General features: G+C 36.6%; 1 protein-coding gene across 2 annotated transcripts; it reads right to left on the bottom strand.

Moving 5' to 3' along the window:
• Positions 1 to 139: 139 nt before the first annotated feature.
• Positions 140 to 23109, bottom strand: LOC121878074 (potassium channel subfamily K member 1-like). 2 transcript variants are annotated; one of them, XM_042384057.1, is made up of 7 exons: positions 23036 to 23109; positions 10741 to 11218; positions 9420 to 9560; positions 6461 to 6633; positions 5144 to 5369; positions 4725 to 4894; positions 140 to 2381 (listed from the first exon to the last, which is right to left on the bottom strand). In XM_042384057.1, the coding sequence occupies exons 2-7, from the start codon at positions 11054 to 11056 to the stop codon at positions 2256 to 2258; spliced, it is 1152 nt and encodes a 383-aa protein (XP_042239991.1). In that variant the 5' UTR covers positions 11057 to 11218; positions 23036 to 23109; the 3' UTR covers positions 140 to 2255. The 2 variants fall into 2 exon arrangements, with proteins under 2 accessions (XP_042239991.1, XP_042239992.1); XM_042384058.1 differs by lacking the exon at positions 23036 to 23109 and adding an exon at positions 22932 to 22949.
• Between the last annotated feature and the right edge of the window lie 3241 nt (positions 23110 to 26350).

Genomic DNA, 26350 nt, shown 5'->3' on the forward strand with positions numbered 1-26350 from the left:
TTTTTTTTATTAACAATTAAATGATGATAATACTTTGCATAATTTATGATTTATACCAACTATTGTGAGCTACTTTACCCAAAAACTAATAAAAATATAAAAGAAGGCCACATTTTTAGGGGAAAATAAACTCATTGGATTTAAATTATATGTTTTTGCACCAAAATCTTCAAGAAGAGATAATTTATAGCCAAGAAATGCCAGTTTTCTGCTCTGGTGGCCCAAATGGCCACCATCTTGAATTTATCAAATTCCTCAAGGATGCTATGGTGGCATCATCTGGATTTCGATTCAGTACACTCTAAAGACAAAAAAATTAATAAAAAACTAAAATAAAATTATGTGGAAGCTACTTCCTGGTTCGGAGAAAAATCAGGGTTTGGCTGCCAGACTACTTTCGAAGTCACTTGCTCATCTTCAGTTTCAAGTTTTGTGTAAAAAAAATTAAGTTACTTATAGTATTTACTACAAATAATAGATTGTAAAAAGACAATGTGTAAGGAAAGTATGAAGATTTATAATTTTAAACTTTTGGGTACCCTATAAACATTTCTTAGAAAGAAAGGTAAGATGCAAAGCACTGATTTCAACTTTTAGAAATAAGTAATCTTGTCTTATAGTACCTTACATATTGACTAGTTACAATTGTTTATAAATGATAGTGCCCATTCGTATTCTCAATTCTATAAGTACTGTATTTTTTATATAATTACATAACATGAATATGAACAGGTGCATGTTGAAGTTGTAATTTGAATGCTTGATATTTGAAACATGAATAATTTACTCTGCTCATCAATATATAGTGTATATTAAATCGACTTTAAAAATATATGCAGCAAACACCTCAAACATTTCCAGGCCTCAGTTAACACAAACAAATTGGACAGTCTGATAAATAATTACTGTACTGGTAAAAAATATAATTGGGAAAGAGTTTATACAACTACTGATTCACAAGACTCATACAATCCATTACAAATCCCACATACACAATTTAAACCTCCACAACTGATAACATTTCCTTCAGTAACAGACATATGTAGTGTTCAAAGACAAGACAAACATGTACAAATACAATAATCTATTCTATATTTATTTCACAGTTTACCATTTGATATTGTTCTGATAATTTCCCAGACAACACAGAATTTCCAATGCAACAGCAAACTATGATATTGTTGGTGGATAATACTTAGGTGTGTGTACCTTGTATGTCTAAGTTGGAACTCAATAATATCTGAAGCTGTAAACATATTCTGCCGACATATTTGCAGATGTTAAAGTGGATGGCCTGCTATCAGCAATTATTTCAGTTCAATATTAAGGGCCAGACCTTGGCTTCAAACACACAGAGATGCACCTTAGATATCCATTATGGCACACAAAGTTCAACAGGATTAAATGAAAAATTACATCTAACAGTATCAATTCAAGAGGTGAAGGTAAGAGAACCACTGCAACTTTTTAGTTCAAAAGACAGAGGCATTTTGCTAACTCACTTGAGTATGGAAAAACATTTTTAGCCTCTGCATAACAATTAATAGTATTACTATCTACTTGAATGCTTCCTTAAATTTTCTTTAAAGCAGTGAGGATATTGTTGGAAACCACTGTGCTGTATGTAATATACAGTATTTGAGTAATGTAAGGAAAAATATCCTCTACATAACAATTAATAGTATTCGTACCTAGTTTAAAGTTCCCCTAAAGGTTTGTGTAAAATAGACAATTAATAATGGGTAGAGTCATTATTTTTTTTTGTTTTTTGTTTTTTAAGGACGAGCAAATAGACAAATAATGATTTCACTTTCCTGTGACTCGGTTGTAAACTTAAAAAAATAGTCTAGTCTGTGCATAACAATAGTATAACCTATTTAATTAGCAGCTTTCTTTTTATTTTTTATACACATTTATTGCAAGAAATTTTCAATTAACATTGCAACATGAAAGGAAAATAAACCTAAAAGCTGTCTCAGTCTGTGACATCTTTATTAATAAAGCTGCAACACTTGCATAATACCTTTAAAATATAGAACTAAATGTAAAGATTTATCGATCTGTAACATCACTGTCAATAACGCTCATATTCTAACCTTGCAGCAAAGAATGAATCAAACATCAGCAATGATATTTTCTTTTTAGGAGCAATGGAAGCCAATGGAGTTTATTACCGGTACTGTATCGTATTTTAGTTGTCGGCAAAGAAGAGCTAAACTGTTCTCTTTTTAAATTAACATAAAAACTTGTGCAATTTACTGGTTTGCTGGAATAATTGGAGGCATCTGTGCATGGACGGGAGTGGTATCTTCCTCGGGACTTGGAGAATCTACAGGCCTAGAGACCACCTTCACATTCTGGCGGACAGGTTGATCGTTGTGCTGTAGAATATTTAACACATGTAGTGGATGCATGCAATACCCTTTCATAGGGGGGATACAGCAATCACATTAATGTCTTGACATTTTTGATACGGATCTCCTGTAACTACAGCTCTACTATTAGAAGTAAGAAGTTTATCTGTATTTTTATTTGTATGAAAGCTATTCTGTTGACCTGTGGATAATTTTTCTCCTTTACCATAGATGGAAGAGAAAAATAAAGATTTGATGAAATGGTTACATATACAGTACATACATTTCATATTGTCAACTTAAAGTACACCTAAAGCATACACAGTAAATCAGTAAAATGGGGTCATGTTATGCTTTATAACAACTTCTCTCTGTAAACCAAGTTAAAGCATCAGGTTTATACATTATGATACTAACACTAGAAACCACCCCCACTTTATACTATCCAAAATAATTATTTTAATATTATCAAACATGACACTTCTTCATTGCAATCACATGTTTACCTTGATCTAGCCATCTTACTTATACTGTACTCTTAAGTCCTATATTAATGTGCAAGACTGTCAATTTACCTTTATTTTCCCTCTATTTGCTTTAAACATAATCAAAGGCACTTCCAGCCCTTAACATAGATGCACCACAACTGACATGTGGGGAAAACATGCTTGTTATATGAAGAATTCTAGAACACAGTTTAGCAGAACAGATACAGGTTTGGGGTGAGCATCTCCCACGCACGAATTATCACCCGTATTCTCCGTCCCATTGAACTTCATTAATTTCTACACTATGCAGGACTGTATACGTGGGATAATAAATGCTCCTGTGTGAAGTGGGCCTTATGTTGGAATATGAGAGCTAAAGCTAGCCCGTCCGGTTTCAAATATTACTGTAAGGTATCGTATTTTTTCATTTGCAAATAAGCGGGGTATGCTTTACAAATATCAAATTATGGTATTAAAATATCAACTGTGGATAAGCGGGGTTACGAATAGCGAGGTATTCCTGCACTGTACTATACAATCAGTAAGTGGGAAACAATGGAGAACCTTAGCTTTCATCTTTATTCAAGACATCTTCAGGTCATACTTTTACTTTTATCCTCTTCGCCAATGATCGGCTCGTTTGCTGCTTGGGCAGTTGGTCACATGTCTGTTAAACACTGTTGGCAAGTACTGGGCATGTACTGTAGGGATGCACCGGAACCTCGATTTTTATGATGCCCCGGTTCCAATTGGAACTTTGGTAAAATAATCGGCCGAAACCATAACTTTTTATAGTGGTACTGTACAGCACTGGTTACTGTTTCATAAATTACAATATAATTCACAGTTAATGCTTCTTATTTCTCATGGATAATGCAGCATAAACAATTTCTGAATGGTTACTGAATATTGATGTACAGTATATGTTGCAAAAAAATTATTACATCTTAAATCATATTTACTGTACTGTACATGGTGTTTCTTACTTAATTAGAACTGGTTTTATAAACTCCAGTACCTATCAACTTTTTTTCATAAAAGAATTTAGTCCCCATCATTATATTGTGTAAAAATATTTTGTTTAAGGATCTTTTATATGAACAAACTTGTAGATAATTTATTCAGGATCATTATGTTATCACATTCATCTTTCTTACACAATTAGAACATATGAAAAAAAGTTTATATTCTTTTCAGCTCACTGTAAATATTTTTGCTCATGGACTGGCACCCTAAAAATAACTTTCATTGAAGGCTTGTATCAATGATTTTTTTAATATATTTATTTTACCAAACTTTAAGATAAAATATTCAGGGATATTTTGGTAAAAAAAAAAGGGGGGGGGGGTTCTAACTTAAGTGGAATATATTTTATTGAATTCGAGGTGGGGAATTTAGGGGTTTACTTGAAATTCGAGAATCACAGAACTCAAGCTGCATGTAACTCACGAGGCCACTGTACAGTACTGTACTTGGGTAAGAGGATGTGAATATGGAGGAAAGTACAGATTTATGCAAGGAGTAAATGGCGAGGATCAGTACACTCACTTCAGAAAGTATCTTTACGATTTTGTGTGAAAAAATATGACACAATAGACGAAGGATTTTGACAACCCTACCGAGACAGTAGGAATTGTGGTGTTTGTTTTGAAATTCACTGGACCATTCTGTAAAGTTACTTTTTGGAGCGAGTATACATATCCTGTTTAATTAAGAATTATAGCACAATGGATTAAGATAAACATGTACAGTATAGTGAACATGCTCTGATTGATTTAACATTATTTCTCTACAGGAAACCAGTTTATATTTAAATGTGTGGTACATAGTTCAGTGACTGGTTATGAAGGTAGATCTTCTGTTATTGTATATGGGTCCTTACCTGTGTATATTTAGGTGCAACGCCCCCTGTGCCACTCAGTCTCATGCGCTCAGGATCCCCAAGAGCAGTGTCAGAGCCACGTAGGAGGAAGAGTCCCAAGTTTAATTGAGGGATGTCGTTGTAGAGGTGTAACAGAAGCATGACAAAGGTCAAACCCATCAGTAGATAACCTGAAGTAGCACAGTAAATCTTAGACATTGGCTATATGGCATTTCTATCACACTTACCTATCTTTTTTTTCCCTAAGAAATGATGAATTAAAATAAATTGTTATCAAAATTAAAGTACAGTACAGGCATCCCCCGCAATACAGAATTCCGGGTTATGGAAATTCGCCCTTTTGGAAATTTGGTAATACTGTACTGTACAAAGTCTGCAACTAAGAAACTGCATCAATGAACATGTACAGTAATATTTACCTGTGATGCAAACTTTGTAGAGTGGCCTCAAAGGTTGTTCTCGAGCATCTCCAGGAATGTAGTCCCCTAGACCAATGGTCGTGAGGGAGATAAAGCAGTAGTAAAGAGAGTCTAGGAAGTCCCATCCAGGCTCGAGCTTGGCAAAAATGAGTGATGGGAAGACCATGAAGATGACGAAGGCAATCACTCCAATGATTGTTAGATGAAACACTCGAATGTTGAATGGCTGCAATGTAAAATGTACTGACATACACTACCGGGTATTTTAAATATAACTAAGAGTACTGTACACATACAATCTTCACTGGCCAGATATGTCACTGTAAATTAAGATTTTGAAACTCTATATGCCCTTGGTTCACCCCATTTCAATTGGCATGGACCTACGGTATGTATAATAAAATAACATACCATTTATTGGTTGTTATGGAAATATATGTTGAAAACCTCTTGGCTAGCAACACATCAATAATTCTGACACATGATCAAGTGACCCTAATATCCTCATCAAGGTATACCTGCATAGATATTTTCCACACTTGTATAGGTTAGCCATTAGCTTATATCAACTGGGGATTTCCTCTCAGTTGAGTAAAGGTATCTTTGCAATTCCTTCAGTCCATGGATATTTAAATTATGGCTTAAAAATTATATAATATATATTTTTTTTGTTAGCAAAACATTGACATTTTAAGTCGGTGACCTCAAGATCAACAACAGGCTGTTTCTTTTAAAGGGCAGAATACCACTGCAATATTTGTTCATTACTGCGTGGAAACTCAAGAAGATGGTTATGGAGTGAAAAAGTCAAGACAACAGTACAGTAATGTGGATACCATAAAAATTTGTTGGTGGAAAAAGGTATTCTGCAGTATTGAATTAGAAAACATTTACTACTCTTTCATCACTCTTCATTTGAGAGGAAAGAATTTCTGAAGCATTCTCCCTTGTCACCAAAAGTTATACAATACAGTACAGTACAGTATTTATACGTTGAAGGTTATGATGAAAATTAAAATTAATCGCATTAAATGTGAATGAAGTCCTGTACAGAATATTGTACAGTATAAATAAGGTTGAATGTTTCCATGACTTTTCTTCTCTTTTTAATATATAGTCATTAAATGTACCGGTTGATGTATCTTACAGACATAAATACAGGCCATAACAAGCCTGAAGGTTATAAGACAATTCTGAAGTCTGACAGTTGTCTTTGCTTAACACATAGGAAATCTATTTACACAATGCTTTACTATTAACTGCTAACCTTAAAAACACACCATGAAAAATACATATGCTCGAGTGTAATGACTGTACCTGGTAAAGGTGGCCAAGTTTAGAGTTGAGCCAGTAGAGGAGCCAGGTGGTGGGGATAAGCAACCGCTCCACTATTGCCGTCAGCAGGATGAATGTCATGGGGATTCCGATTACAGCATATATAATGCAGAAGATCTTCCCACCTTCAGACAATGGGTGGACATGACCATAACCTGACAATACAGTACATTATAGTGAAAGTTATGAATGGAAGCAAGAAGATAAACTGGGGTGTCAAAGTAATCAATCTTTTAATAATTTCTTTTGAAATGACAAAGTTAATCTTGGGAACACTGTAAAAACAAAAAATAAAACATTTTTCATGTTACATTCCCCAAATATCCTGAAAGATTTAGGTTAGCATAAATATGTTGTACTGCACAGCAAAAATAACCTTACTAATAGGCAGTGGCACAAGTGAGGGTGTCTAGTACACGGGCAAATACTGTTAATTTCTTACCCTCCCCAAAAATCCAACTCGACCCACTCTATTTACTCATATTTTCAAACTGACATGGCATCCATACCTAGAAGGGTACAGAACAGTATTTCACCATATTCATCTGTTTTTCTTAGTTGTTCGGGTGCTAGATGAACACGTTCGAGAGCTAGCTCTTGAATGTGTTAATGAGGGTGGAAGGTGGGCAACTACACTACTTTTACTGTTAAGATGGTAGACTGCAGGATGTTGCTGACTTTAAGGTAACCTGTGCCCACTGCAAAGGTGGAGAAACTCAACTTTGGGGGTGTGTCCCCGGACTGTGTCTATGAGTTCTATTATCTGGCTGACATGATCAGTGCCAGTGGGGATGCTGAAGTCTGCTCAGTTGCAAGAGCATCAGAAGTGGCTGCCTTGTATGCATGTAGGATTAGCTTTGTATCTGCATCCACAGGAGTTCCGTGGAGTCTGATGTCTTCTTGCATGGTTGACCTTGCATCTTTCACATCAGTGAAGCCACCTTCCATGAGGGTTCCGAGAGAAAGCGTGCAAGGCTGGCCTTATTCTCTCTTATTCATTGAAACAAAATGGCTCCAGACCTGTGGGAGTGGGATGTGCAGTCCATCAGTGAGTTTCTTATAGCTGCCTTTTTAGAGTGAACTCCATTATAGTGGTCAAACACAATGTTCACCCTGGTTGTGTGTTCCCCAAAGTGACCTGTCACTGATCACTAGAAGACAACAGCATAGTCACCAAATGTATGACATCCGTCAGGCTTTCCCAGAGCTTGAATGAGGTTGTGTCCATCGATCAGGATGCATGTCTTCATATCTGTATCTTGAACTTCTAAAGGGATCTTAATTATAACCAACAAGATGTTGATCAGCTCTGCCTTTGGTGTAGAACTAATTTCACCCCCAGGTTTTGCCAAGAGCAGCAGGACTGGAGAAAGTTCATGCCTGAGAACTTCTACAAATTTCCACTAACTGACCAGTGTGAGCTCTTTCAAGACCAGACTTGACCAACACCGGAGCAGGTTCAGGTATATTCAGGAGTCGGTGCATGACCAGTACTTGCCAACAGTGCGTAACAGTGACGTGACCGATCGCCCAAGCGGCTAACGAGCCGATCAGTGGTGAAGAGGATAAAAGTAAGTAAAGCTACCTAATGTACAGGTTTGCACATGTCTCTGCAATTATCCACCCGCTGTTCAAATCCCTTCCACACCGTCAATCCATCGCTTAAGTAATCCATGATCAGAAGTGACGTGTGTTGACACTCAATCAATCAGTCAATCAATCAGAGTCCCGTCTTCATATCTGAGGTTTGGTGACCACAGTCCTCCACTCTAAACATTCTCAGGTTGTTTTTATCAAACCTCCACGGTTTTGTATGTCATTCATCTTAGTCTCTGCCTTCCCCTGGCCTTCCTACCCTCAACTTTGTCCATAATAATTTTTAGATTTTTTCTTTTGTCTCCAACTACAGGGTAATTGTGGTACTGTACTTCATTTATTTTTATATACAGTATATTAATAACACATGCACTGAATAATAAAAAGAGGAATCTAACAAAACCAAAAGACATCATAAAGTCAGTGCAGTATGTAATTTAATACTGTAATGTGACTTTGCTTGGGAGAGTGGTATCCCTGCATCCCCTGAGCGACGCTCTTGTGCATTATGCAGAAGACCCGACAGCAGCACCCTTATCCACTACCTCCTAAGATGTCCCCACACACAACGCTTCCATGACGCCTGCTGGACCACCACTCCACGACCCCCTGATGGAGACACGATGATCCTCCCCATACTGGCCAGATATTTTGTAAATAATATTGATTATGTGTTAAAGGAATATCCTTCCTTCCTTTGGCTTTAGTAAGCCCCTTTATAATATTTATATTGTATATACTTGTCACACTTGCCAGATGCTTCTGGTGTCATTGTACAGGGGTACCTAGTGACAGCACTAGGATCCCGCTTCCTCTATCAAGGAATAAACAATTGAAATTGAAATTGAATACTGTCATGGAGTTTTAGTGGTAAGAGACCCCGGAAGTTGCTCGCCCTGGGGCCCCCCCCACAAGCTCTTAACCCGACCCTGTAGTCAACGGGTATGAGTGAATATGTCAAAACTGTCATGTGGTGGAAAAGAGAAAACGAGAAAGATGTTGGTAATAATTCATTAATATGTAGCGAGTGTGGACGGTGATTACACCAGCAGTGTAAATTACAGACTGCATGAAGTTGCCGACTTTAAATGTGCTGTATGTGTATGTGGAGAAAATGGAGAACAACTGGGTCAAGAGATGCATACATTTGAGTATGGTGGGGAGGGGAGTTAGGGGTAGGCCAAGAATGACATGGAGAGAGGTTATGAGAAATGACTATTGTGTTTGCAAAAGATTGAACAGCCTGAAGAGTTGCCATAGGGTAATCAGGAGGCAAGCAAGGAAAATCCCGAAAATTTTGTTGTTGTTGATTAGCGACAATGGTACCGGAGAGTGAAGATATTACCTATAGTGGTGACAATGGTGCTGGAGAAGAAGAAACTCTGACCAAATGACCAGTTAGGTTCGCTGGTGACGTTCTTGGCGGCCGACACACCCCGGTTGTTAGCATTGATGATCTCCACTATCAGGTCCTCGAGGTCCGAGTCTGTCAAAGGAGAAGGACGTCATAACACAAGCTCAGGTATCAATAATTTTTGTATCAATGTCTAGATACAAACTTTGGTTGTTATTGGTTGACTAGTTGGTAGACAGCAGCAAAGAGAAACCGTTGAGATCTACAGCTGTATAATGTTTTTATTTCAGCTAAAGTTTCAATATTTTTGGAAAGTTTGCACAGTATAAATTTCTTTAAATTTTCAGTTAATCATAGTAAACTGTGATTTCCTTGGTCAGTGTTCGTATAATGTACATGTACTGTATTACGGTTAACGGTGAATATGAAATAGAGAGAGAGAGAGAGAGAGATATGGGCAAGTGTTTTTTAAATTAAACTTATCACTTGAACGCAGAAGAGAGCCAGTGGTCTGTTTACCCCCCCCTGTTCCTGACGAATTGCCATGGATGGTTCGATCACATGTGTTTACACCTTTCTTGCATTTGACTTAAGACTGAACCCGTGATGCAGTAGTAAGAGACAAGCACGCTATCGTTGTACAGTACCACCAGGATTTTGAAAGAGGCCTCAGCAACTAAGATCATTCTAGTGAGGTTCAAGTGTTTAAATTGGCAGTGCACTGCTTTTAGTTCATGCCAGCTTAAGTACAGTACCTCACCACACCCTCCATCATTTAGACAGCTTCCCCAAGACTTACTCATATCTGTCTGTATCTGTCGTCTTATCCTTGACTCACGAGCCAAACTCACTGAGAAATGTCCAAATCTGTATACATAATAAAGTATAAGTAATAGCTACAAAACTACCCAAAACTGGCCGATTCTTATTTACACCAATGTTAAGTCATATGTCCATTCATTCATTTAGATATGACATGTCTTGTATAGTATATCGTTACTGTACTCTGATCTTTAAAATATGGTACCCCGCTAGGTTACACAGCTTATGGCCACACCCAACTAGGATGAACCACAGTTTACCTAACCCTCAAGGCTTCAAGGGACTAGCTGTTCTTTACTTGTTTCTAAGTGAATTGTACAATGACCAGTAATTTACCACTGTAAAATAAAATACAGAGCTCTCCTCAAAACCAAAAATGAAATCATTGAAAAAATATAAATATTTACTAATAAAATGGAATGCATTCTCCAAAACATTTGAGGATCTCAAGACGCACACTCGACGAGGAAACATGGAAGAGACAATTTACCTGACACGCAGGAATGCTTCTTCAGGAAGATAGCTCGCATTCGTCTCAGACTGAGTATATAAGATTGCTCGAAGGGTCCCTCGATCTTTGAGAAGAGGGCAGCACCAAGGAAGAGGTAACACCAGTAGAGTGGGAAGTAAACACAGAAGAGCAAGTCAGACCTCCTGACATAGTGTTTTGTGGACTTGGTCTCGGGCGAGAGGTGGCGGTGGGTGGACAAGAGGTGGTGGTAGTTAGGAGAAGAGTCATCTTCCTCCAGGGTCTGGTAGCTACTTATGGTACGGCAGCCTCCCCGCTGGGCATACAGCATAGTCATTGTTACAGGTTTTAAGCTACGATGTTCACTAGTTAACACCTGTCCACCGTCACAGTCTAGTTCTCATGACTTTCGTATGAGCACCACACAGTCTTATAACAAGATAACACAATATCACTTGAGAACTGATGCACTCAGTTTTTGTACCTTCACAACATGATGCTATGATGTAAAAAAAAAAAAGCATAAGTTTTCAAAAATTTTCATCAAGTTCCTGCTGTTTCTTACATAACTGAGTACAGTACAAGTTCAGTAACAGGAGAGAGTAACTTAATGAAGCATTGTGTTAGTGCCAGTAGTGGATGAAGTGATCATGGCGGTGTTAATGTCAGTGACGGAGGCTGTGCCAGGCTGTGGAGTGATGAGGATGGTGTTAGCGCCAGTGGTGGAGGCAGTGGAGCACCAGGGGTAGAGTGATCACCACGATGGACACCACAATAAAAGGGACGAACACTACCTTCAAGCACTGATCATAACTCATCTGGTAGTGAAGAGACACCCAGCATGACCATTAAATAGTATCCTTCACGGCAAATTGTTATATCTTTTTTGGAACAGACGCGGAAGAGAACCAGCTATGGCACTGACTATAGTTAGTTGAACCCTTTACAGGTTTGTCTGCGAAATCTTTTTACCCCATTTAATGAGCTAATTTCCGGGTACAGTGAAAGTTCGTCTCTGGGAATCTCTTTTTTCCTTTACTTGGGTTCACAAGATTTAACACAGGCAATGAGCAGAGAGGAATCAGATCTAGGACCAGGTTCTCAAATACTCGTACAACGATTATTTCCCCTAAGTGGAGGTGCTGTGAGAAAGCATCTCTTAAGCTAAAACACGTAAGACAGTAGCTAAAATGGCATCAGAACTAGAGTGAAACTATATTAACTAAACAGTTTGTTCTGGGAAAATTACTGCGGTAGTACAATTACAGTATTGTATACAAATTTGAAATAAGTCTTGGAACTGATTAGATATTGCGTTACACCCTTTAAAAGTATCGTTCACGGAATGTCTTTTACAATATTTCTACCTTTATCGCATCCTCAAGATTTAAACCTCAACAATGAGGACACGGGAAGTGGATCTGATGAGAGGAAATGCCGGAAGTGAGAATAAAGAGAGTAGAGGATTTGAGTGCAAGTTATACCCTGGGCAAAAACTCTGGTTCTAAGAGTGTAATGAATCCCTCAATTCCGGTTCTCTTTATGTAATGTTACAAAAAGCTGTAGAGATATTTCTTCTAATGTCTATTTTGCGCACATACGTGACACGTAAGTGAGTCTCTAGTTTATTATATTGCATCACCAAACACCCATATTCGGATTGGCCCTTGTGTCTGCCCCCCCCCCCCAGTGTAGGTAGGATGTGATGATGGCCCCCAACTCACAAGTGAATTGGCACGTCTCTCAAATAGGGCCCAATCTTAGTATACAAACAGCTGCGTATACAAAACATCAACCTTTTCTTCATAATCATGTCCATGAATGACACACAATAAAGAATATGCATCCTCATAAATGAAAACGAAATACTTAAGAGGTCCCCCATGTGTTGAGGCTGAAACAACACATAGTATTTATCACAAAGAAAGGCAGTAGGAGGTGCGGGGATAAGATTTACAAAACTGCTGTACAGGTTAAGTGTATTGGGGGTACCAAGCAGGTTCACCCAACCTCTGCCTTTATCACTTAAGTAGCAGTCACCACTCAAGTACAACCAAGTGTTCGAGTACAACCAAGTGTTCGCGACTAAAAGTGGCCAAACTACCCGCCATGTTGCGACTGTCTCCAATATTCCGTAACTCCTCTGAGGAAGGAAAATGCTGACATTCAAACTTATGCAAATTTAATAAACACTTCCTATGTAAATAGATATTCACATCAGTAAATTGAAGAAAAAGATATATACCTGTACATCATTTGGTACAGTAGTTGGTACACACGTACTGTACTCTACTAAATGATATACTCGTATAGAACCAGGGCTGTGGAGTCGGAGTCGAGGAGTCGGAGGAAATTTCGGCTTGTGGAGTGGGAGTCGGAGTCGGTAAAATTGTCCAGACTCCGACTCCGACTCCGACTGAAGCTATTCTGTTCCTAAGAACAAATATATGAACACAGGCATATTCATTGCAGTGATTCCACTGATCCCACTAATTTTCTTAAATTATTAAAAGAATTTATTTCCATTTTATAAGCATTATTATGAATTTATTGTAGCAGGCACAGTATAGCACTATAATTTTGGACGATAGTCTCTTCTTTACCATTTGAACAAGTTATAATCAAGATATCAAATTTTGGTTAACTGATCCTTAAGCAGCACATTCAGGAGTACCTATACTGAAATTTTGAACAAAATCCATTTTTTGGCCGAAAATGACAAAAATTGTAAGTCTAAAGCCTTAAAGGATTTTTGGCCAAAAATACGTTTTCTCTCTGAACTAAAATTTAATGTGCCTAACTATTTAAGTACATCCAGAATAATACACAAGCACCAAGAAATGACCTCGAAAACCCATAAGTGGCGAGTAATTAGCATTGCAAAAGTAATTAAAATATTCTAAAAATCATTTGAACATTTTCTAAAAGCCATTTGAACAAGTTATAATCAAGATATCAAATTTTGGTTAACAGATCCTTAAGCAGCACATTCAGGAGTACCTATACTGAAATTTTGAACAAAATCCATTTTTTGGCCGAAATGACAAAAATTGTAAGTCTAAAGCCTTAAAGGATTTTTGGCCAAAAATACTTTTTCTCTCTGAACTAAAATTTAATGTGCTTAAGTATTTAAGTACATCCAGAATAATACACAAGCACCAAGAAATGACCTCAAAAACCCATAAGTGGCGAGTAATTAGCATTGCAAAAGTAATTAAAATAATCTAAAAATCATTTGAACATTTTCTAAAAGCCATTTGAACAAGTTATAATCAAGATATCAAATTTTGGTTAACAGATCCTTAAGCAGCACATTCAGGAGTACCTATACTGAAATTTTGAACAAAATCCATTTTTTGGCCGAAAATGACAAAAATTGTAAGTCTAAAGCCTTAAAGGATTTTTGGCCAAAAATACGTTTTCTCTCTGAACTAAAATTTAATGTGCCTAACTATTTAAGTACATCCAGAATAATACACAAGCACCAAGAAATGACCTCGAAAACCCATAAGTGGCGAGTAATTAGCATTGCAAAAGTAATTAAAATATTCTAAAAATCATTTGAACATTTTCTAAAAGCCATTTGAACAAGTTATAATCAAGATATCAAATTTTGGTTAACAGATCCTTAAGCAGCACATTCAGGAGTACCTATACTGAAATTTTGAACAAAATCCATTTGTGGACGAAATGCCAAAAATTGTAAGGTTTACCCCTTACAGAATTTTTGGCCAAAAATACTTTTTCTCTCTGAACTAAAATTTAATGTGCCCAACTATTTAAGTACATCCAGAATAATACACAAGCACCAAGAAATGACCTCGAAAACCCATAAGTGGCGAGTAATTAGCATTGCAAAAGTAATTAAAATATTCTAAAAATCATTTGAACATTTTCTAAAAGCCATTTGAACAAGTTATAATCAAGATATCAAATTTTGGTTAACAGATCCTTAAGCAGCACATTCAGGAGTACCTATACTGAAATTTTGAACAAAATCCATTTTTTGGCCGAAATGACAAAAATTGTAAGTCTAAAGCCTTAAAGGATTTTTGGCCAAAATAATTTTTTTCTCTGAACTAAAAATTAATGTGCCTAACTATTTAAGTACATCCAGAATAATACACAAGCACCAAGAAATGACCTCGAAAACCCACAAGTGGCGAGTAATTAGCATTGCAAAAGGAATTAAAATATTCTAAAAATCATTTGAACATTTTCTAAAAGCTATTTGAACAAGTTATAATCAAGATATCAAATTTTGGTTAACAGATCCTTAAGCAATATCTAGGAGTACTTCCATAATAGAAATTTTGAACAAAATCCATTTTTGGCCGAAAATGACAAAAATTGTAAGTCTAAAGCCTTTAAAGGATTTTTGGCCAAAAATACGTTTCCTCTCTGAACTAAAATTTAATGTGCCTAACTATTTAAGTACATCCAGAATAATACACAAGCACCAAGAAATGACCTCGAAAAACCATAAGTGGCGAGTAATTAGCATTGCAAAAGTAATTAAAATATTCTAAAAATCATTTGAACATTTTCTAAAAGCCATTTGAACAAGTTATAATCAAGATATCAAATTTTGGTTAACAGATCCTTAAGCAGCACATTCAGGAGTACCTATACTGAAATTTTGAACAAAATCCATTTTTTGGCCGAAAATGACAAAAATTGTAAGTCTAAAAGCCTTAAAGGATTTTTGGCCAAAATACGTTTTCTCTCTGAACTAAAATTTAATGTGCCTAACTATTTAAGTACATCCAGAATAATACACAAGCACCAAGAAATGACCTCGAAAACCCATAAGTGGCGAGTAATTAGTATTGCAAAAGTAATTAAAATATTCTAAAAATCATTTGAACATTTTCTAAAAGCCATTTGAACAAATTATAATCAAGATATCAAATTTTGGTTAACAGATCCTGAAGCAGCACATTCAGGAGTACCTATACTGAAATTTTGAACAAAATCCATTTTTTGGCCGAAATGACGAAAATTGTAAGTCTAAAGCCTACGTTTTCTCTCTGAACTAAAATTTAATGTGCCTAACTATTTAAGTACATCCAGAATAATACACAAGCACCAAGAAATGACCTCGAAAACCCATAAGTGGCGAGTAATTAGCATTGCAAAAGTAATTAAAATATTCTAAAAATCATTTGAACATTTTCTAAAACCCATTTGAACAAGTTATAATCAAGATATCAAATTTTGGTTAACAGATCCTTAAGCAGCACATTCAGGAGTACCTATACTGAAATTTTGAACAAAATCCATTTTTATTGAAAACTGACAAAATTGTAAGTCTAAAGCCTTAAAGGATTTTTGGCCAAAAATACGTTTTCTCTCTGAACCTAAAATTTAATGTGCTAACCATTTTAAGTACATCCAAGAATAATACACAGCACCAAAAATGACCTCGAAAACCCATGAAAATTGGCGAGAGTAATTAGCAGCATTCAAAAAGTAATTAAAATATTCTAAAAAATCATTTGAACATTTTCTAAAAGCCATTTTGAACACGTTTTAATCAAGATATCAAATTTTGGTTAACAGATCCTTAAGCAGCACATTCAGGAGTACCTATACTGAAATTTTGAACAAAATCCATTTTTTGGCCGAAAATGACAAAAATTGTAAGTCTAAAGCCTTAAAGGATTTTTGGCCAAAAATACGTTTTCTCTGAACTAAAATTTAATGTGCCTAACTATTTAAGTACATCCAGAATAATACACAAGCACCAAGAAATGACCTCGAAAACCCATAAGTGGCGAGTAATTAGCATTACAAAAGTAATTAAAATATTCTAAAAATCATTTGAACATTTTCTAAAAGCCATTTGAACAAGTTATAATCAAGATATCAAATTTTGGTTAACAGATCCTTAAGCAGCACATTCAGGAGTACCTATACTGAAATTTTGAACAAAATCCATTTTTTGGCTGAAAATGACAAAAATTGTAAGTCTAAAAACCTTAAAGGATTTTTGACCAAAAATACGTTTTCTCTCTGAACTAAAATTTAATGTGCCTAACTATTTAAGTACATCCAGAATAATACACAAGCACCAAGAAATGACCTCGAAAACCCATAAGTGGCGAGTAATTAGCATTGCAAAAGTAATTAAAATATTCTAAAATCATTTGAACATTTTCTAAAAACCATTTGAACAAGTTATAATCAAGATATCAAATTTTGGTTAACAGATCCTTAAGCAGCACATTCAGGAGTACCTATACTGAAATTTTGAACAAAATCCATTTTTTGGCCGAAAATGACAAAAATTGTAAGTCTAAAAGCCTTAAAGGATTTTTGGCCAAAAATACTTTTTCTCTCTGAACTAAAATTTAATGTGCCTAACTATTTAAGTACATCCAGAATAATACACAAGCACCAAGAAATGACCTCAAACCGCAAATTACCATTTGAACAGGTTATAATCAAGATGTCAAATTTTGGTTATGAGATCCTTAAGCAACACATTCAGGGTACCATACTGAAATTTTTTTTTTTGAACAAAATCCATTTTTGGCCAAAAATGACAAAAATTGTAAGTCTAAAAGCCTTAAGGATTTTTGGCCAAAAATACCATTTTTCTCTCTGAACTAAAATTTAATGTGCCTAACTATTTAAGTACATCAGAATAATACACAACACCAAAAATGACCTCGAAAAACCCATAAGTGGCGAGTAATTAGCATTGCAAAAAGTAATTAAAAATATTCTAAAAATCATTTGAACCATTTTCTAAAGCATTTGAACAAGTTTTAATCAAGATATCAAATTTTTGGTTAACAGATCCTTAAGCAAACACATTCAGGAGTACCTATACTGAAATTTTGAACGTCATTTTGGTAGTAATAAAAATTGTAAAGCCTTAAAGGATTTTGGCCAAAAATACGTTTTCTCTCTGAACTAAAATTTAATGTGCCTAACTATTTAAGTACATCAGAATAATACTGAAAAAGCACCAAAATGACCTCGAAAAACCCATAAGTGGCGAGTAATTAGCATTGCAAAAGTAATTAAAATATTCTAAAAATCATTTGAACATTTTCTAAAAAGCCATTTGAACAATTTATAATCAAGATATCAAATTTTGGTTAATAACAGATCATAAAACACATTCTGGAGTACCTATACTGAAATTTTGAACAAATCCATTTTTGGCCGAAAAATGACAAAAATTATGATCTAAAAGCAAAAGGATTTTTGGCCAAAAATACGTTTTCTCTCTGAACTAAAATTTAATGTGCCTAACTATTTAAGTACATCCAGAATAATAATACACAAGCACCAAGAAATGACCTCGAAAACCCGCAAGAAAGTGGCAGTAATTAGCGTGCAAAAGTAATTAAAATATTCTAAAATCATTTGAACATTTTCTAAAAGCCATTTAGACAAGTTATAATCAAGATATCAAATTTTGGTTAGCAGTCCTTAAACCCAACCACATTGAGGAGTACCTATACTGAAATTTTGAACAAAATCCATTTTGGCCGAAAATGATAAAAAATTGTAAGTCTAAACCTTAAAGTTTTTTGGCCAAAAATACGTTTTCTCTCTGAACTAAAATTTAATGTTACCTACCTATTTAAGTACATCCGAAGATAATACACAAGCACCAAGAAAATGACCTCAAAAACCCATAAGTGGCAGGTAATTAGCATTACCAAAAAGAAGTAATTAAAATATTCTAAAATCATTTGAAGACATTTTCTAAAAATACATTTTGAACAAGTTATAATCAAGATACATCAAAATTTTGGTTAGCTTGATCGTAAGCAACACATTCAGGGAGTACCTATACTGAAATTTTGAACAAAAATCCGTTTTTGTTGAAATGACAAAAATTAATAAGTCTAAAAGAAGCCTTAAAGTTTTTGGCCAAAAATACGTTTTTCTCTCCTGAACTAAAATTTAATGTGCTAACTATTTAAGCATCCAGAATAATAATACACAAGCACCAAGAAATGACCTCGAAAAACCCACAAGTGGCGAAAATCAGTGCTTGTTACAAAAAGTAATTAAAATATTCTAAAAATCATTTGAACATTTTCTAAAAGCCATTTGAACAAGTTATAATCAAGATATCAAATTTTTGGTTAACAGATCATAAGCAGCACATTCAGGAGTGCCTAATTCAGGGCTGTAGGTCGGAGCTCGGAGTCGGAGTCCCTCGAGGTCGGAAGGAAATTTCGGCTTTATTAAGGTCGGAGTCGGTAAAATTGTCCAGACGCCGACTCCGACTGAAGCTATTCTGTTCCTAAGAACAAATATATGAACTCAGGCATATTCATTGCAGTGATTCCACTGATCCCACTAATTTTCTTAAATTATTAAAAGAATTTATTTCCATTTTATAAGCATTATTATGAATTTATTGTAGCAGGCACAGTATAGCACTATAATTTTGGACGATAGTCTCTTCTTTACCATTTGAAATTTTGAATTATATCAAATTTTGTTTCATTGAAAACTGCACAGAGGCTCTCAGCTACAAAACAATTAGCTACAACCTGTTTTTGGTGAGATTAAGGCAAATTTAATTTAATAACTTAATCATGTAAGGTTTATCCATTTTCCTTAATAAGGTATTCATTTCTTTAATGTACATAAATATATAACTTTACTTTAAAAGGAATTGTAGGATCATCATTTAGATCCACATCAGATTATGAGCTTAAACAAAATTCATATGCTGAGATCGAACTTTTAGATATACATGTAAATGGTGTTTTCTAGTTAATATCTTGAATTCTTAATAAATTTATTTTTCTTTTGATTGAAGCTTTGAAAGTCAAGCCTATCATCTTTTTGTAGTTCTTAAATATCGTCCAGATCATTAATAAAGCTGTAGCAGTATAGCCACGGTGTTTTACTTTTTACCTACGCAGGTTACAACATACAAATTACAATTAGGATGGTAGAAATAGTTGTTACAAATAGGCCAAGGAGTCGGAGTCGGAGTCGGAGTCGGAAGCATAAAAATTTGAGGAGTCGGAGTCGGAGTCGAAGGTTTTGTCTTCGACTCCACAGCCCTGGAAATATTTTGTGCAGTTCTATAATAGAACTGCACAAAATATTTCCAGATTTTAAAACGATACTAACCCACTTTCATCCATGGATTTCAACCCCTGAAAAAACTTATACAGTTCTCGTTTGAGCCAAGAAGACCAAACATCACTCCACAAGTACCTCCACCTACCACCACCCTGTAAACCTTCCACAACTAAAAACTGCCCCAGGACACCAAGCTAAGCCATACGTTGAAAAGGACCTCGGCAGTTAAGGGGGAAAATATAAGCTAATGTTCAACACTTGCAAGACGCCCAACTGTAAAACTGCACGCGAGAAGTGAGCATACCGATACATATATATTTTTATAAGCAATAAGCATGTTTCTTATTGTTTGATGTTACAGGAAGGATAATACAGTACTGTATTATGTGTAGGGCATCATTCTTAATTTAAGTTTACATGAGCTTCCAGTACAGTTACTGTCTTGTACCCTGGCAAAGGAGCATTAAAGAAAATAAGATATCAAGGGCGAATCGGGGGCCGAACCCCCCCCCCCCTTCATCAGAAAATTTCAATACTTTCTTTAATTTAATGCAGTATTGTACTCAGGCGTTTTTCTATAGTAAAATGTAATTAATATTGACTTGAGAATGTCAATTAATATCAAGTGCACAGGACTTCAAAATGGCCTTAAAATGTCCATGATATTGATCAGATTAAAAATATAATCTGAGGGTGTTACGCCCCCAAAAGCTGGGTGGGCTCGTTGTGCTTGCCATGTTCCCCCACCCACAACTTCTTTGACTTCTCCCCTTTGATATTCCTGGATCCGTCCTTGGATATGCATGATAACTACTGCACTAAGATATACATAGATAACATGTATATCAGCTGCACTAAGACAAACATAATTAATGCCAACATAGATAATGTAGAGAAAAAATACTGGTGGAAAAAGCCGGGCTCAGTGACCGGATTACACGCGAGCATGTTAAAGTATGAACCAAGAGAGAAGGTCGCTGGGAACTTTAGTCTATCGATAGCTCGAGGAATATCAGCGGGAAGAAATACATGAAAATATGAGACAAGAAGAGCAGCAAGAGAAATGGTGGAGAGAGATGGAGAAGAGAGGAGAGAAAGAGAAAAGCAGGAAAATGAGAGGAGAACAGTTACATCAAGACAGAAGAGAGAGAGAGAGAGAAGAAAATAAATGGAAAGAAGATCTAGCAAAACAAAGAGAAAACCAGGACTAACATGAACAGGAAGGTAAATAGAAAGAGAGAAGAGGAGGAGGGAAATAAAGTTATGATAAAGATGGTGTTTAGATGAGAAGAGGTGATGATGAGGAATAGGTGATTGGGGAAGAGAAAGACGAGGTGTATGGGAGAGGATGAGGGAAGAGGGGGAGAAGATTAGAGAGACGAGGAGGAAACAGAAGGGGATATGAGAAAGAGGAAAAGAGAGAAAAAGAAATAAACAAGAGAAAACAAGAACTTGGCCACAAAGAAAGAGGACAAGGGCAGGTAGAAGAAGAAATAAACAGAGGGACAAGAGGAAAAGGATAAGACAAAGGGGGGAAGAGGAGGAAATAGAAGGAGCGATAACAAGGGAAATGTCAGTACTTCCCAAGTGCTGAGCTCACGGAGGTAGACAAAACCGCAGCACACACGCAACACGCAGCACACACACAGCACAACACACAGCACACACGCAACACGCAGCACACGCAACACACATCACACACACATCACACACGCAACACAGCATACACGCAACACACACGAAACACATTAATCAAATAAAATTCATTCAATACACAATCAGTAGAGGAACAAGGCGAATGTGTGTGGTGTTACGGGATGGAGACTCAAGTTACCCCTAGGCTTGCCACGTCCAATCCCACCCGGCCCATTATGCCCTGCCCTGCCCTGCCCTGCCCTGCCACCCTTAATCTAATAACATCTTCCTCCCCAATCATGTAAGTGAGGACGGACGCCTTCCACGTATTTCACAGACACATACACACACGTGCATATATATATATATATATATATATATATATATATATATATATATATATATATATATATATATATATATATATATATATATATATATATATATATATATGCTGATAACCACACGAAGTTCCCAAGCGCTGTGTAATTCACTCTTCAGGGTGAGTACAAACTAAGGAGAAATACATAACAAGGCATATATATATATATATATATATATATATATATATATATATATATATATATATATATATATATATATATATATATATATATATATATATATATATATATATATATATACAGTAGAGGAGGGTGAGATCAAGTCCCTATTATTTTACGCTATTGATAAGAGTATATATTTTATCACCCTCAACCTATCTCGATGCCAGTGTGGTGAGATAGTGAACATAACTATGACGTTTTAACGACCCTGGCCTAGGTTGTTGGTGGCGCAGTAGTGATCAATCAGGGCAAGATGGTAAAGGTTCAGCTAATGTGAGGAGGATATAGGCAAAATCACAAACAGAAAATACCACAAGTAACATCTCCATTGGCCTACTGTACAAAAGTTCTCCTTCTAAGTAATACTAATTTGAACAAAATCCCACTAAATCAAGTTTCTCTAAGTCCTCGCTTGGCTAGTTTAGGTTAGGATAGGCTAGGTGAGGTGAAGTCAGGGGAGATTCTGTACTACATTGCCCGCCATAAGATCATCATGGTCGCTTAATCACACAGCCAAGACACCTGTGCACTATTAACTAAAACTTCCAACACTTTACACAGATATTTCTTCACGAATTTCTCCCATAATTCGGTAAGAACACTATTTGTTTACCGGTTAACGAAACTTTTCTAATTACTTTAAAAAGACAATAAGTATGGTTTTCGAGAGAACAATTGTCCTCCATCATGTCTTAGTGTATATGAGAATGTCTTTCACTTAAAATTTTCACGTATTTCTTCTCACGATTGTCTTCCACGAGCCGGTAAGACAACGACTCATTATCTAAGTAAACCAAGTAATTGTTCTTTTCACACTTGTCCTCCGTAAGACAAGAGAGAAGACTTGGTTCTCATACAATTGGTTAGACAAAACTTCATCCAGGATTGCCTTATCAAGTATTGATCAAGTTCACTTATAACCACCAAATTTTACTTTCTTACGTGAGTTAATAAGACAGCGAGTCGTTCATTTCGAAAAACAAACAAACTGGTAATTGGAATTCTCATCACATTCGTATTTTCTTTATATAACAGCGAGTAATAACCTTGATATAGAGAGTTATACAGCGAGGGACAACGAGAGCGGATCACACCACACTGACTACAACTACAATTGGCCACCACAACCTTAAGTGACCACCTCACTTTATCTCCACCACAATCACTGTACGGCGTCTCAAGGACCACCTATCGCTGATAATACTTACTAACTCACCTGAAATCAACAAAGAAACTAGTCTGGTTACAAAGCAATCATTGGGCTTTTGTGAATGTGATTTTACCTTTACCTGGACTTTATGGGCGATGTAGTGTGATGACTGATTATAAGACTCGTGTTTCATGTAGTCGGGGAGGTAAAAGTATGCTCGTGCTAGTTACTACTGAAGTATAATGATATATTCTGAATATTAAACCACCTAGACTCTCCCTCATAAAAATCTAAATAAAATAGTGATGTTAATAGTCTTATCTTACGTCTAAACATAACAGGTAGAAACATTATTAATCTCTATTATTACAGTTACTGATGAGTTACGTTAATACAGGACTTCCTTCCTCCCCTTCAGCATCACACTGTGGGTCTGTGTATCGACTCAGACCAAACTCTCTCACATTAGCAGAGACGTTGACACCTGCGCCCCGCTTAACACACGCCGAGAGTTGGATCAGGAGAGATGAATAAGCAGATGAGAACACACAGGCTGGTCGAGGGAGGAAAGAAGGCGCTGTTACCAGGTTCATGATGCAGCACACAGAGGCCAGCAGATAACTCAGTGAGTCTGCAACTCCGGTATCTACTCTAATCTTTAATTTGGTTGATCGCATTATATTGTGTGTGGGGGGAGGAGATATACAGAGAGAAGAGGATGGGGAAGAGAGGCGAAGGAAGAAATGAAGGACGGAAGGAAAGACGGGAAAGGTGATGGAGAAACAGAAAAGGAAAATAAGGAGAAACAATAAAGACAAGCTTATGATTAAGTACAAACAAGAGCCACTGACTAAACAGACAGATGGGTAATCCCTCTTAAAATACTTAAAGATAAGACCTACGGTAGACGAGGTGATGACGGTACGGTACACTACACTCATCTTATCAGTAGGACAGTGTGAGTGAGGAGCGTCTCGTTCCTCGAGTTATTATAGTGAGTGTCACTCCTTACCTTCTACAGTATATCAAAGAACTCCTCGTGACGGTCATTGTTCATCACCATAAGGAATAAAGAACAGCTTACGAGACACTAAGCCTTCAGTATTATGCAACAGCGTCAGTTCTCATTCACCATTCAACATACGAAATCTCCATTAGACACACACAAGGCTAGACCTAACGCACCACTACTATCTAATGCAACTTTCAACACTGTCTTCACCTGAATGCACTCAAACAAATTGCTTTCCCATTATCAATCTCAACATTTTGACCTCCACACCACATATTCTATTAATAAATGTCAAAGGTTTTCTAGACATTTATGCTGACACTAATCTCCTGTTTGGCCTCTGTTATACATTCAGGTTAAAATGTTATACCAAAGACATGTTTAACTGATACCTCCTGTTATTGGCTTAAGGTACAGACAGACAGACAGGTACAACACCCACCTCTCCTTCACCAAGCCGAGCCGAGCCGAGCGACCGACGTAAAACACAGGTTGTGAATTGTTTGTGTGTAAACCTAAAGTTGTAAGGTAATTTTTTCCCCGCTGACGTGACCTGCGAAAATATTGGTTCAGCCGTCAAACCTTTCACCAGCAACACTCACTTGACGCCCACACAAACAAGTCGTACATTGAAGTGTACACCGCCCCCCTCCCCCCACACTAATTCCGTCTACAAAGGCTTCGTGAGGCTCAAGGGGGGGGGGGTGGGGAGGCGGGGGTGGGTAGTCTGACACGGGTCTAGATTGACTGTTTGTCCGAGCGATATCAGACAATTTTTTATATTGGAAGCTAAAATTTAAGACACAATAGTGACCAAAGTGTTTACGTAATTTTTTCGGGGGTTTTCTAACCTTATTTAAACAGTTTCGTGATTAAAATACTGTACTCGACTCTTCTCACATTCACAGTAAAAAAAAAACTAACAAAACCTCACAACCGGGTGTAGTTACCAGACACTTTGTTGGTCCCACAGTCAGGGAGTTTTAATTAACGAATTTTCTATCTCCAATAACGACTGAAATATTACGAGTATTAACATTCCACAGCTGGCCGATACATAGCCAATATAAGCGACACTTAAGTTACGTCTGGTGACACAAAAGTCATTATTACAACCCTGCATACCAGCTGCACCGCTCACCTGACAGGTAAGTGATCCCGTGATGAAGCAGACAGGTGTACACAGGTGAGCGGCCGAGCACACACTATCCCCTAGAGTCTAGGGCCTAGAGAATGACCTCACTGTCCTGTCCTCATTGTTAGAACACCTGTAATAGTGACAGACGCCATAATTATGTGAACCACAGTACCTACACTTGTTTGTTCCTACACCTGTACAGTTGATGATGTTGCTGTATGGTTGTACAGTATGTTTGTTATATTACCTGTATGATTTGTATTTGAGTATGTCTTGAGTGTGCAACATTGTGTAAATAAATACTGTATGTATGAATGTGTATGTATGTATGTATGTATGTATGTATGTATGTATGTATGTATGTATGTATGTATGCATAGAAGGGTGGTAGTAGCCAACACCTGCGGCTCCCCAAATGGCACTAGTCCCACGCAGGTGTTTCTTTCGCCACAGATCGTTCCCATTTTGTTTTTCCCACACATGAAGCTCAGGTTGGCCTGCCTCTATCAAAAGTTTCTACGTGAATGGGTCCCTTTTCCCCCCTATGCTTCGCTGGGAGACGATAAGCTTCTCTTGTTATCAGTACTTAAAAATAAATAAAAATAATTAATAACAGGTATTTTAATGAGACTTGGGGCAGGTAAGTGTTCCTAGAAACCAACACAACACTGAATAACTTCCTTCCCGAGAAACATTCAACACCACAAGTCACCACCAATACGCTCCTTGTACTTAAAATATAAACACCAATATGACGAAAACTTGGGCAGCTTAACACCACATTTTTTTCATGATTAATTTATCTGCTCAGAAATCATCGCCACACACACACATACACTGTCAAGTCTTATCAAGTAGTTCAAGTCCATTTATATCACTGTCGACAAACTTCCCCTTCAGCACTAACACCATTTTAACACCGTAAGACTATTTTAGGTTCAATCAGCGTAATTCGTATTACTCATAAGTTCTCCCCGATGACAACGTATCGATCCATTCCGCTATTGTCATCATCACTTTCTTTACAACAGTTTTTTTTTCTCATCTTTTCAACCAAGACT

Source organism: Homarus americanus, unplaced genomic scaffold, assembly GCF_018991925.1.
Source record: "Homarus americanus isolate GMGI-L3 unplaced genomic scaffold, GMGI_Hamer_2.0 scaffold45562, whole genome shotgun sequence".
In the NCBI taxonomy this organism is placed as follows: Eukaryota; Metazoa; Arthropoda; class Malacostraca; order Decapoda; family Nephropidae; genus Homarus; species Homarus americanus.